Below are 15,040 nucleotides of genomic sequence, written 5' to 3' on the forward strand. Positions count from 1 at the left end.
CTCTTATAATTTTCTGATTAAGATTATTTATCATTTAGTGCTGTTGTTTTTTTTCAAAAAAAAAAATTTCATGTAAAATTCATGTGTTCTCTATACTTTTTGAAACTTCCTTTTCCTATTGCATTGTATGATTTCGTATGATGTTGTTTCCATGCTCGAAAAGTCATATTAAGGCCTGCTGCATCACCAACAATCCCTATCTATTTATCCTAAGACCTTTGTGGCTGACAATCTTAGAGAATCATGTCACATCCATGGTTACACATTTTTCCATCCATCCAATAACGTTGTATTAATAGTCAACCAGGATATGAATCCTGCAGGCCACTGTCCATTCACATGGCATTTTTCTATGTCCACACAAATTGTGCAGGTACTCTTGAAACTTCGTTGTGATGATTGTAACAGCTTGAGGAGTTAATTTTAACTAGTGTAATGATCTAGTAAGCTGTGTACTGGCACCTTTCCAAGCAGATAGTTGCATTTGTACTCCTTGTCATCCATATCACCTATGTGGACCATCCAGTTCTAATCCATACCGTTGGATATCAGTATATAGAGCCCACTTATGAGAAACCACTAATAGGTGGGTCTCACACGATTTATCGTCTGATTATCTCATATTGGATATTATAGTACGAGATAGAGATTGATTTTATTTCAGAAAACTCCCCCATCTTTCCCTATTCTTCTATCTTATAAGTAGATGAACTGCCGTTACAAAAATGCATGGCAATTGATAAACATCAAGAGAAAAATGAGAGAATATCTAATTGTTTATGTAGCTCTTATTATAGATCATTTAATCGTTTCCGATGGTCATTCTAACCGTGAATCAATAGGTGGATAAGCTCCATCTTGCTCTCATAATGTTGACTTGGTAGATCACTTGTTGAGAACCGTCCATGAGGTCTATCCTTAATCTAATGGGCCTACCCATCCGTGCTTACACACTCGTCATAGGCTGATATCCTTGAAAAACTATATTGATCAGACGATCTTAACCGATGGGCCAGTGGTTACAAAAAATTGATGGACAAGATCATTAGTAGAAGAACTGTCCAGTTAGAGATGTTTAGGACCACATTATTTATATGGTTTTTTAACAATGCTGAAAGAAGATTGGAATAGATAGGTCATTTCTCTTTATCAATATCAACATGTAATCCCAACCGTGTGGATTTCGTGGTTAAAGACTCGGCGACTTGACTGATCGGTCCCCTCATCAGGCGGGTCGTGTCTACTGCAAGAAAATGGACGGTTTGGATAGAACTGCCAAACGTCCGCATTCAGTTTGCATGTTGCCCGTCTAATGAGTGAATTGGCTTGATTTTCTATATGGTCGTCTTAGGAGTGGGCCGACCTCAAGCGATGCTCAGATGTTCCACACGCTTATGAAGATGCCACGTGTTCTAAGCTTCCTATAAATGTGCACGTGCGTATGGGCAAGCAAACCTCCCAGGTGGATTATAAGTCCTACTAATCTCAGCAACCGCACATTTTTTTCTAACATACAAAGTCCTGCTTTTGGGGCCCATGGTTTAGTGATCTGAACCGTTCCTCTGATAACGAACATCCAGAAAATCTGCCAAAATAGATGGTTGAGAGAAAAAGTATAGCATCTGTCCACATTCGATGAAAAAATAAGCGAATGTGGAACTATTGGACTCCTCCAATTTGGGAGATCTCTCGAGGGGTTCCTTATATTCAGGAAGATCATCTGATCAACGGTTTGGATCATAAAACCATGGCTCCCACATTTAGAAAATTCTATACATCCGCAAACTGTAGTAACAATGATCACATGCAGTCTATAAGATTGAAGAAATGTTTCCAATAACTAAAAGGATTACATATAACACCATTTCCTTTCCTTATTTATTTACAAACTGGTGAACTTTCATCATCTTCACAAACATTGCAATTATTACTCACTTGCCATGCCCAGACCCGGATCCAGACCCGTATCCGGATCCTTCACCATAACCGGATCCAGACCCCGAACCTCTCCCGGAGCCGGACCCTGAACCATAGCCCTCGCCATGTCCAGAACCAGATCCTGAACCGGCACCATGCCCGGATCCAGATCCTTTACCATATCCTCGACCACGACCGGAACCTGAGCCAGCACCAGAACCGGCATATGACCCAGCAGACGAACCTGCACCAGAGCCTGACCCAGAGCCAGAGCCGGAGCCGGAGCCGGAGCTGGAGCCAGAACCTGACCCAGAACCAGAGCCAGACCCGGATCCAGACCCGGAAGCACCACCACCTCCCAATCCAATTCCCGCTCCTACACCCACACCAACCCCAAGACCACCACCCAAGTCCAGACCCAAGTCCTTTCTAGCAGCTCGGCTCTCCACCAACAAAGCACATGAAGCAACAAGCAATGCAAGTGCCATGAACTTGAAGTGTGCCATTTTTATCAACTGAACTCCTTTGTACACTCCTAAAGATGTAAAAGTTCCAAACTTCCAACGAGTGATAGAGTTTACAAGGAAAGAGAGGATGGTTTGTTCTCGATAGATGGTAGTTAGTTGTGATATATGTAGGGAGAGGAAGGGCCATGTATTTATAGATGGTTGTAACCGTCCAAATGAGAAATGATGGTATATATGCAAGTGTGAAATGGATTAGAAAAAAAGAAACTTGTGGTGGATACACGTACATGTAGTGTAGTGGAGCACTATGGTGCTTGGTATGATAGTTTGGAACTTTGGGACACGTCTTTGGTGCCGCCCACGCACTAAAGAGGAAAGTGGGGTATGATTGGCTTGTTTTGGTGACTACCGTTTTCGTAAGGAACGTGTATTAGGTACTACCCTGCCTGTCCCAAGCGTGGAACGGGCAGGGGCTCTGAGGGGCCCACCGTAATGTATGAGTTTATCAACACCGTCCATCTATTTTGTCATATCATTTTCGGATATAAGCCCAAAAATGATGCATATCCAATGCTCAAGTGAACCACACCATAGAAAGGAGCAGTGTTAATTATATCCAACTTTGAAACCTTTTTAGGGCCCATCACGACGTTTATTTTCAATCCAACCTATTCATGAGATAACATGGATCTGAATGAAAGCAAAACAAAAACATCAACTTGATTTAAAGAAAAAAAATAAAATAAAATCTGTGCATGGGTGTTTGATCCCCACTGTTGTCTACTTGAGTGTTGGATCTGTCTCAGTTTTTTGTCTTATATCCTAAAATAAAATAATATGTAAAAGTAGATGGACAGTGTTGTTAAACTCATACATCATGTGAGCCCTTCAGAGCTATAGCCTGTTTAGCGCCCAGGACAGGCAGGGTAGTACCTAACCCGTGTCCTTTCATTAGAGGATGGGAGTTTCTTTTACATGGAAGCCCTTGCAACAAAAAGCTTTGTGGGGCATTGTAATGTCTACGTGATTTTCACACTCCGTCCATCGTTTTGCTACCCATCTTAGGATATGAGATGAGGATGCAGATTGCATACTGAGTAACTCAGCACGCTAGTGCTTAGCAAACCGGATTGAAGGTGTTCTTGCATCTGTCATTACCTCGGCTAGTCCTATTTTTTATTATTATTTTTTTTTAATAAAGGAACTCGTAGATTTCGTTCCTCAACACGAAATTACAGACATTCAAGAGGGTCCTTACAAAAAAGGAGCCGACCCCTCCTATCATATAACTCTTTTTTTTGATGAAAAGGATTAACAACCATAAGGGGGGACCCTACAAAAAGGAAGGGGACCACACCCAACAGATGAGCCTAACTGCACACTGGCAACTCACAAGCAACGAAACAAGGAAATGCCAAAAACAGAGAAACCAGGCGAACGAAACCATCAGGAACGCCAAATGTTACCAAGGCCCGCCTGATCGAGGAGAAGGGCGCCCCAAACATTAGCCGGTAGAGCAAGCTTGGAGACATAAAAATTATTAGGATTACCCTCGCTGGCTAATCTAACCAATGCATCAGCCACGGAGTTGCCTTCTCAGAAGGTGTGACTGAAAGACAGGTTGAGAGAGCGGCAGAACTCCTGAATCACACCTATCTTATACCAAATGTTCCAAGAAACAGCGTCATACCTGTCAGCGGCTGCGTTGGCAATAGTCAAAGAATCTGATTCGACAATGATGTTGCGGAGGCCCAACTTGGAGCATAACGTGATGCCATCTAGCATAGCTTGGTCTTCAGCAATAGTGTTCGAGGTGTGACCATAGTTGCGATGGAAAGCAAAGATCAGATTACCATGGCAATCCCTACACACCCCTCCACCACCACTCGGACCCGGGTTCCCCCTGGAGGAACCATCCACATTCAACTTGAGGAAGCCCCTTGCAGGTTTAATCCAAGTAACTATGGAGTGATTTCTAGGACGATGAAACTTAGCCTTGGGGATATTGAGGAGCTGAAGCGTGATGGAATCCGCAAGAGAATTCGGATCCTCACCCGGGATAGTGCAAGCTATTTCAGACAACCAGTGAGCCACTTTGGAAATAATGTGGGAGGTAGACATCGCGCGACCTTCAAAGCGGGCCTGATTTCTGCTGAGCCATATCTCCCAGCAGATCACGCCGGGAACTAAACCGATGAGGCGAGACACTCTGGATTTCCTGCTGGCTTTAGAGATCCAAAGGTTGAAGCGCTGCAGAACGGACTGATTCAGGATGTAGTTGACACAAAAAATCTTACTAAAATGATCCCAGACCTCGACAACAATCTTACTATGGCTGAATAGATGATCCCAGTCCTCCTCTACATCGAAGGCAGCGACAGGGGAAGTCGCCCTCTGATCCGAATCAGTATTTGCGTACTGAACTGAAGCATTTCGGCGAAGCTGCAACCGACGGGAGAAGCGCTGCATGTGAGTGTCAAAAGAGCTCCCTATGTGGGACTAATGGCGCATCCCGAGAGCATGATGTTGATCGAGCAGAGGAGACGGCGTCACAAACACGAACGGGACCTGCGCAGGGGCAAAATTCTGCATGACTGGGAGGTCCGGTCTGTAGAATTCGCAGCGGGAGGCCAACAGAATTCCAAGCTTCTGGAGGGATTTGTCTACAGGGACGACATTTTTAAAGATTTTCCAGACAAAGACGCTTATCTTAGGAGGAAGAGCCTTAGACCAAACCCATTTAGGCCAGCCAAGGAGAGGAAGGTGGGGCCTGACTTCATTCCATGCTGACTTAACTGTGAACTTTCCAGAAGCAGAGAGATCCCATATCAACCGGTCTTTTCTGTTGGAAAAAGGAGGACAAGCAGTGATTGAATGCATCGCTTGAGGGGAGATAATGGGACTGATTTTCGACAGATTTCTAGCAGCTGGGGGGTAGAAGAAATCTCTCACTGTGGCCTCATTCAAATGCCGAGGGATGGCTCTGTCGGTGGCGCCTGCTAATAGGTCGTGGCCAGACCAATGCTGGTGCCACAGGCTGATATTCCCTTCCCCGATCAACCATCTAGAGTGGCTGATAGTAAACTGCAGGACTTTGAAAATCTCCTTCCAGGAAGAAGAGGAGAGTTGGCTATTAACACCATTTGAGGTAATGAACTTTCGGAAGTACCTGGCTGAAGTAAACTTTGCCCATAAGGACCCGCCCTGTAGAAGCTGCCAACCCATCTTGATTCTGAGCGCCTGAGAGATGACCTCGAAGGTTCTGATGCCTAGTCCTCCTTCAAGAACTGGAGTGCACACTGACTGCCAATTAACCCAGTGCCTCTTATTGCCTTTTTTAGAATAACCCCAAAAGAAGTTAGCCATCGCCCTGTTGATTGATTTGGATACTGATTTAAGAATGTTGATAGCAGCAAGCATATGGATGGGAATGCTAGAGAGGACGTGCTTGATTAAGACCAGTTTGGCTGCTTGATTCGAGAGCTTCGCTTTCCACCTGTTGATTTTGCGAATGATCCTTTGGACAAGCTGGTGAAGCTGCGGGGCCAGGATTCTCCCTTTGGATAATGGCACTCCAAGATACATAGAGGGGAGCAAAGCCTGCTTGTAGCCAGTCATTGTGCTGAGCTTCTAGACTTTGGTTCTGGAGCAGTTCTTCGGGACAATGAAAGACGTCTTGGGAGTGTTCACGTTTTGACCAGATGCATTTTCGTACTGAATGATGAATCTAAGCAACATGCGGACATTGGATAACTTGCCATTAAGAAATAATATTACATTGTCAGTATAAAAAAGGTGGGTGATAGTAGGGCATTGTTGAGGAAGCTTGAAGGGTTGGCAGAAGCCCAATGAGAAGAGGTTAGAAAGACCCCTACTGAACACTTCCTCTGCAAGAATGAATATGGACGGGGATAGCGGGTCCCCTTGCCTCAGGCCCCTAGAGGACTTAAAGAAACCAAAACTCCTGCCATTAATGATGACTGAGAACTAGGTATGTTCCCAGCAACGCTGCACCTTAGAAATCTAATGGGTAGCGAAGCCAAATTTCTTAAGCACTTAGACGATGAACCCCCACTCCAACCGATCATAAGCTTTCTCCAGATCAACTTTGATAATCAAGTTCCCGCCAAACACCTTGCGATCGAGGTTAAAAGCCATTTCCTTGGCTAAGGTGATGTTCTCAATTATAGATCTGCCATGAGTAAAGGCACTTTGTTCTTCTGAGATGAGATGAGGGAGGATGAGGGCCAACCTGGAGGCCATAATTTTGGAGAAAATCTTCATGATGCAGTTGCATAGGCTAATGGGTCTATAATCGGCAAGAGACTCCGGATCTTTCTTCTTTGGGATGAGAGTGATTAACGTGCATTGGATAGCCCTTAGAATTTTTCCTCCACTGAAGAAATCCAAAGCTGTTGCAAATAGATCAGCCTGAATGATATCCCAGCAGCTAGTGAAAAAAGCGCCCCCAAATCCATCTGGGCCTGGGGCACTGTCAGCGGGGATGGAGAAAACAGCCTGTCTTACTTCTTCAATAGAAATCGGCTTAGAGAGTTCCTTGTTCATGACATCTGACACAATGTGGGGAATGTGATTAGCAACATAACCAATGTGACTGTTGACGTTGGAAGAGAAGAGGTTTGTAAAGAAGGACACTGCTTCTTCACCAATGTCTTCGACTTTCTCGATCGTAGCACCAGAGATCATTTTTAGCTTCGTAATTTGAATCTTCCTTCAATTTTTGAGGACCGAGTTGTGGAAGAAATTTGTGTTCCTATCTCCCTCAGCAAGCCAGGAGATCCTTGATTTTTGTTTCCAAAAAATCTCCTCTCGAAGATAGGCCTTTTCGAGATTAGCGTGGGCCCTGTTGAGATTAAGTGTGACAGATTCTGTTTGCGAAGTGAAAAGAGCATGCTCAACCCTTTGAACTTCAGCCTCAGCCAGATGAATGTTCTTGTCGACATCTCCGAAAGTCTCCTTATTTCACTCCTTAAGAACAGATTTCAGTCTTTTCATTTTGACAAAAAACTTGATCATTGGATTGTCGAGGGCCGCTTCATTCCAAGAGGCGAACACTGTGGAGTTAAAGTCATCATGGGTGGTCCACATTCGTTGGAATCTGAACGGGCGAGGAAACGTAGCGGGGTCAACTTGGAGGGAGAGCAAAAGGGGAGAGTGATCAGAGAAAGATCGGGTCAGATGATTAACCTTGCAAGTCAGAAAACAACTCATCCAATCGGAATTAATCACAATTCTGTCTAGTCGCGCCCATCTTCGACTTCTTCCCATTCTATTATTGCACCACGTGTAGGGGGACCCCCTATACCCTGCATCGAATAGCTCTGAATCATTTAGGGCCTCTTGAAAATTAGTCATGGAAGAGGTCATCTGTAATGAACCACCAAGACGTTCATCCAGAGAGGTGGTGACATTGAAGTCGCCGCAAACCATCCAAGGCCCCACAATGGCCCCTGATATGCTTCTAATTTCAGCCCACAGATCCTTCCTTTGAAGATTAGAATAGCTAACATAAACCGTTGTGACATAGATAGGGTGCGCCAAGCTGTTGTCGGTAATTTGGAGCGTGATACATTGCCTAATTGCCCTGACCTTATGCACTTGGAAGTGATTCTTTGCCAGAATCCAGATCCTATTGTCAACAGCATCATCAGAAAAATGGGTAGGGAATCCCAGATTTGCTGCCATAGCGGGCCGTTTTGATTCCCTGCTCATGGGCTCCTGTAATAGCAAAATACCGATATTGTGTTTCCTAATCAAACGCTTAAGAAACCGAGTAGTTTGGGAATTACCTACCCCACGAGCATTCCAAGATAGGAGACTAATCATCAGAAACCCAACCTTTGTGCTCGGCCCTCTTCTGTAAGGTCTTCAACCTTTGATTCGTCCGATCGCTAAGAATATGTTTCTGCACTATTTTACTTTTCTTTTTTTCCTTGCTCCTGACAATTTCCTCTACCTTGGAGCTGATGCTAGTATTTGAATCGATGATGCCCGGATCCGGGTCCTCGCACCGTAGGTCTACCCATAATCTAAGCGGATGTTGATTGTTCTCAGCACCATCACCCTAATTAGCCATGTTCTGCCCTTCGGTTGCCCCTTGATTACCCTGTTCTCCTGAAGCCACAGCCAGATCCTTAGCCCCAGAGGGTCCCATGGCAACGAGATCTATTCCTAACAAGTTCTGGGGAGCACAAGCCTCTGCATGCTTACTCACTGACCTGGAAGTAGACCTACCCATGTCAGATGACCTGTCGATGAACATGTCCTTGACTCCTGATAGCCATTCCTCCCAGTCAGGTATTATTTCTGGAATTGGAGGGTTCGAATGGGTGCGTGAGGAAGTTCGGTTGGTGGTGTTGTCAGGTTGTCTGAGATTGTTGTGCTGTCTGCTCTCAACCTCAACTACTGCAGGTTGACCTAACTGTTGGAGGAATGGAGTTGGACCATCGGATGAAGTGACATTTACCTCTATGCAGCCTTAGAGGAGATGTTTGGGGAGGGAAGGATTGGTGGGTTACTATAGAGCAGAGAGGACCTAATTGTCCTGATGGTACTATACGTGTTGCTGAAGGTTTATGTAATGGCTTGGGTTGCACCCTGGTGAAGCAGTTTGTATGTTCGTAGACTGAGGGCCATCTGACTGAAAAATTAGAGCAGGGGCAATTGGCACTGTTTCAACATTGCTGATCCTAGTTTCGTCAGAATGGATCATATCGAAGTAACTGTCATCAACTGACTTGTTGTGTGATGGCTGAACGTAGGGCTCCATTCCACACAACATTTCATATTCTCCTCGACTAGAGGCAATTTTACCAGTATGTTGCAGAAGTTCATGGGTCAGTCCCTGATGACATTCCACTCCCAGTTGCGAAGGGGGAGTAGCTTCTTCAGTCCCAAGAACTAAGGCTCGGTCACCTCTGTTTCTGTCATTTCCACAAACACCTGTTGAGTCACCCCCAGTCGTTGCATTTCCAACCCTTCCTGAAGGTCCGTTGACAGTAGGGATTTCAAGAGGGCTTTTCCCTGTATTTCCATTTCCACTTGCAACCGACAGAACTTGAGGACCATCCCCCAAATCGACTATGGGGCAAACCGCTGACCTGCTCCCAGCTTTACCATTCCCGGTCTCTGTCTCTAAGGCTTCGACATTTCCACAAACATGTGATGGGTGTCTCGACCCATCATGAAACCTCCTAACCACCCATTCTTTGGTGCTCTCATTCGTGGCTTGTTTTATGGAAGGAGAGGGTCCTAATTTGAACATAGGTTCCATCTCTGCTATAATAGGATACTCCTTCCCCAACACATTTAAATGTAATACAATGCTGAAATAGACACCCGGACGAGGAATAACTTTAATCCGTGCAAAGGCCTGAAAATAACCAAATCGTGAGTTGGAGTCGATTTGAGAAATCTTACCAAAGTAGCTCGCCAGATCGAGTATAACAGTTTCGACCCAGGCATGAGCTGGAATGCCAAATAGTCAGATCCAGACCCCATCAGCCCCAATAACCTCTTCAGGAGACCACATTTCAACAGACTGGAGCCCCATCTCCTTATGTAATGAGACATTTTTGCTAACGACAGCCATGTCTACTTCAGATCTGAACATTAATAAGAATTTATAGTCATTTATCCTGACAACATCCACTGCAGATAGCTTCAAATTGGGGTTCGTCAATGCTCCTGTTAGACGATCAATGCGAGTACTGTGATCCACCGCTGTCCCCACCAAAGCCAGCTTTAAATGACAGAGACGGTTCTCTACTGCGCCTGGGTCTGCGATGGTAGTGATCCCTGAGCTTCCCTCCATCCATAATCGTTCTCCCGATTTTTCTTGAGTAATCGCATCAGCAAACTGTCGGGCCATTCCCGGCCCTTTCCGTAGGGTTACTGGTTGGAGTGTGGTTGACATTTCAAGTCGAGCGCCACCCGATTTCCCTTTCGCCCATTCAACGACCGCAACCCTACCATCAATCCGTCTTTCATGTAAACATTGAATAGCATTGTGGGCATCTTGTTCGTAGTAGAAACGGATGAAGGCGATTCCACGAGATCTGTGAAGCTGACGATTCCACAGCAAGAATACATCCCGTATTTTCCCAAAATGACCGAAAATACGAAGAAGATCCTCATCTGTGGTATCAAACATCAGATTGGCCGCAAAAACGGAGAAAAAGGATTTGGAGGAAATAGATTTCCTCGCAGGCACACGAACCCATGGGTTATCCCGATCCCGTTCTCGCTCATGCTCATGTTCCTCCATCCATCAATGCTCCATCCAGATGTAGCCTCTAAAAGACCCCCTTTCTTGCCTCGGCTAGTCCTTGTTTTTGGTGTTTCAATCACATTTCATTGGCTTTTTTAATGTATGTGCCGAAAAGTTTTCAAAGAAACGCAAGGGTGAATTAGGTGAAGGTATGGAAAGAGAGAGATTCAAACCCTCAGTAAACAAAAGTCTACATAATAGTTCCAATGCTACGCCTTGAACCACTCTGAGGCGCCCACTGTAATGTATGTGCCTTATGCATGTTGTCCATCTGTTTTTTCAACTCATTTTATGGCATGAGCCCAATGTTGAAGTATATCCAAATCTCAAGTGGACCACATCAGAGGAAAGGGAATTGGATGCCTACCAATGAAAATTTATTGAGACCACAAAAGTTTTGGTTCAAGCTGATATTTGTGTTTCCCCTTATCCATGTCTATGTGATCTTATAGACAGTTTGAATGACAAATAAACATCACTATTGGGCCCTAAGAAAGTTTCAACCGTGGACGTCATTTTCCTCACTCCTTCCTGTGGTGTGGTCCCATGATCTATGTATATATGCTTCAATTTTGGGCCCTGAAATGAGCTGGAAAAATAGATGGATGACGTGGAAAAGACACATCATAGTGGCCTCCACAGAGTTTACTCATCACACTATGTGCATGCTCAGTTACTAAGCTCCTAATCCGCTTCATGGGCTCCAAACCACATGAAGCAGCAAATGGCGATGATGGAAAAATTCACCATTGAAACCTTCCTAGGGCACGCTTCGGCGTTTATATGGCATGCATCCAATCGATCTATTCATAACATGATTCCCACAAGGATGAAAGAAAAAACACAATTACCATCCAAAACTTCTTTCGACCTCTCATTGTCATTTATCGGGCTACTTTAGGTTGTTCTTGGATGACACCGTTGCGTACGTGATGATATATACCGGTTTCAACTGGTACTTTAAACTTTAACCTTAAACTATAAATTTATAGTTTTTCCAAAATAGTAAACTTAGTTTTAAAAAAAAATCAATCTTTCATTTAAATAAGACTTTAAGGATAACGAGACTTCTTCAAACCTTAAAACACCCTACAAGTAATAAAATTTATAATTTATAAAAATAATAAATTTTAACTTAAAACTCAAATTTAATTTCATAACAAAATTTATTTTAAAAATCAATTTTGACACGTAAAACTTGTTGATAGCTTTCCAATATGATATATTTATATATAGTTACAAAGTTATAAATGTGGGAAGTGCTGGTGCATGCTAAATCCTTGGATAGAACATTTTTAGACTGGTTACTTTTAATTGAGGGCGGACATGAGATTGATCTTGACTTTTTCCTAAATGATCGGTGACATCATGTAGATCATAAGAGATGAAAACCAATATAGTTGATTCATGAGGACTTCATGTAAGAACTCTATAAGGTGGGCCTTATTGATCAAACGGTCTAGATTATCCTAAAGGTTAGACTGAGTAACTGGGTAAACCAGTGGGCCCCACTTCAATGTGATTCTCATAGAATATCTGCGCAAGTATGCGTAAGGGGTGGAATGCTATAACTACATACGCAGGTAGTTGTTTGAAGACTATTAGGATGCTAATATGTGGAGACGTGGGGAGAGAGTTGTGATGGGATTCAAACTCTCTACACCCTGTTGAGGGTCAAATATTACATATTAAGACCCTAGTTATTATTTGATTTTACAAACATGATAATGCTTAACGTTATATCTTAATCATGTTTGTGCTACAAGGTGAATTTAAGAGCTTGGATTGAAAAAGGGTTTTAAAGGTATGGATTTGATGCTCACAAATCACTAAGAAAAGGGATGGATAATAGGGGACTGAGATTGAAGAATTCACATGTCAAAGATCTAAGAAAATCGAGTGATTCACGATAAAGAGGCCTGAAAGTCGCCGTGATTGCAAGATCACAAGGTTTACACCATCCGTTTGGCTCGAAACTTTATATCTGGCCTGAAGATCTTAAATTAACCGTACACGTCGAAATTCAGCCCTTAGATCCCTGTGGAAGTGGCCCTACAGACAGATTAGCCCATAAATCACTAATTTGAGGCCCACCTAATATCTGGATATGCTTCAATTTTGGTATCAACCCCTTAAATCAGATGAGAGGGAGGATGGACGGAGCAGATTTCTCATAAGCATCACAGTGGACCCCACATGGGGGCATGAGAGTGCACAGCCGGTGCACTCCCGTGCCATACCGGATCACCAAGACCGGTCAACAACCGAAGACCCGATCCATTTTCTCCTTATGCACAGCGTCCGCAATCAACAGATGCTGTGATGATCAGTGACCCACCATCGGGGCCCACATGGCCAATCGGGACCGTCCATTTGACTCAGGGTTGGGGAAGACCATACCCATGCTCTCCTTTTGGTCCCATGCACGCATACACACGCAGATCACCATCAAATGCAGGATGAACGGTGGGGTGATTTGATATAGTGGGCCACACCAAAACTCGACCAAAACCACTCGTTTCCAACCGAAATAAACCAGGAATCCAATGAACGGGTCGGATTTCTCTAAAAAATCATTGTGGGGCCCACCAAACACGTCAGCGTAGGTTTTTTTCGCAACTTATGTACGTCCAGGAAAACTGGACGTTGCGGGGAGTTATATGGCCCAAATCACGATCAGATCTCTAATCCAAACCGTTTAGAAGTCTGAAAAGGGGGTCTTTACCCTAACCATGGAGAAAAATCAGACTGTGGGACGGTTTTCTACCCGAAATTTCAAGCCGAACGCAACTTAGTTTTGCATTTCGCTGCTGCGCACACTGCCTTCTGCTGCGTAAGGAGTTCTCCATCGACTCCTAGCCTTCTAGCCATCGCCCTTCATGCCTATAAAAGGAGAAGGAGAAACGTGGAGAGGATCATCCTTGGACGTGGGCAGCCGTGGAGGCATCATTCTAAAGATGTGAAGAGGAGAGCAAAGAAGAGAGAGAGGATCGGCTGGCATCTTCATAGAGTTTTCCTTTCCTTGCTTTAATGTATTTTATATTTTCTTTTAAGAGATTTAACTTGATCACGTTTGGCTAAACCTCTTAGCTAGGGCTAAGAGGTGAAGTTTGTGGTGTGATTGGGATGTTTTTCTATGCTTTGATTCATGTTTATTGAACTCTCTTGGATTCTAGTTTGATTATGAAGGAATATTTTTAGTTTTTAATGGTTTGTTGTGACTCAAATTACAATAGATCTGTGATAGCTTGAGATATCCTCTTTTCATGTATTGAGATTGTGAAATTGGGCAAGCCTTGTTGTCCACCATCGTCCCATAGGCATGGTTGGGTGATGGAATGCTTCCTAACTTTACAATTCTCTTATGATTGGTTATGGGTTTGGTAAATTGCTATTGTTTGCCTTGTCTCCTGGGCATAGTTTGGTGACGGAATCACTTCCAAATCTTCACCACTTTTATCTATCGATGATTAGATCCATAAGGAGTTTAGCTATCTGACAAATCTCTTCTTATCAATTGGATAGGATAGGACTCTGATTCCAGTTGTGTCCTTAAATCAATGCAAGGTGGCTTCCCAATTGCTACAAGTGGATCCTTGGCACCCTAGTTACCACCTTTAAATTTATTAGTTTTTAATTAATCTATTCACCATTATTCTCTTAAATTTTTCTGGTTTAGATTACATCTTCTTCTAGTTCTAGTTTTAGTTACTTTCAGATTACGTACAAGGTTTAGTCCCTGTGGATTCGACCTCGGTCTTACTGAGATTATTACTACATCGCGACCCTATACTTGGGGTTGTGAACACACCCCAGCCAATATATATTAAGGGCTAGTTCCCCGATCCTACACCACTACACAGAAGGAAAAAGTCTTATTGATTCTTCTATTATTGGGTGTGAAGGAGAGGAAGATCTAGTATTCTATTATTCTCAGTCATGGCCTCTCAAGCAAGTGTGTTCTATTCCTACTCTTGTGATCACCATGTTTATGCATAGGAAGGTCCATGGGCCAATTCCGCATGATTGATATAGCCCCACAGCTGGTATCAAAGCCACTGTGCATAGGTATGGATGATCAGATTCAGCTATTACAGATTTGAATTCGAAACCCATATAAGAAATTAGGGTTTTCCAATTCGAAGCCCATATCAGAAATTAGGGTTTTTCCAATTCGAAGCCCATATCAGAAATTAAGGGTTTTCCAATTCGAAGCCCATATCAGAAATTAGGATTTTGCCCATGTAAAAAATTAAGGGTTTTCCAATTTGAAGCCCATACCAGATATTTAAGGACTTCCAATTCGAATCCCATATCAGAGAAATTAAATGTATCTGGGATTCGATTTCTAAATTAGTAATCGAGA

At 43.5% G+C, this 15,040-nt stretch overlaps 1 protein-coding gene across 1 annotated transcript in view; it reads right to left on the reverse strand.

The window, feature by feature from the left end:
- Positions 1 to 1,850: 1,850 nt before the first annotated feature.
- Positions 1,851 to 15,040, reverse strand: part of LOC131217096 (glycine-rich cell wall structural protein 2-like) — a 38,932-nt gene continuing 25,742 nt past the window's right edge. Inside the window, exon 2 of the mRNA XM_058211846.1 lies at positions 1,851 to 2,208. Coding sequence (XP_058067829.1) covers positions 1,932 to 2,208 — 277 coding nt within the window. The 3' untranslated portion in view covers positions 1,851 to 1,931. The remainder of the gene's footprint in view (positions 2,209 to 15,040) is intronic.

This window comes from Magnolia sinica, chromosome 10, assembly GCF_029962835.1.
Source record: "Magnolia sinica isolate HGM2019 chromosome 10, MsV1, whole genome shotgun sequence".
Taxonomy (NCBI): domain Eukaryota; kingdom Viridiplantae; phylum Streptophyta; class Magnoliopsida; order Magnoliales; family Magnoliaceae; genus Magnolia; species Magnolia sinica.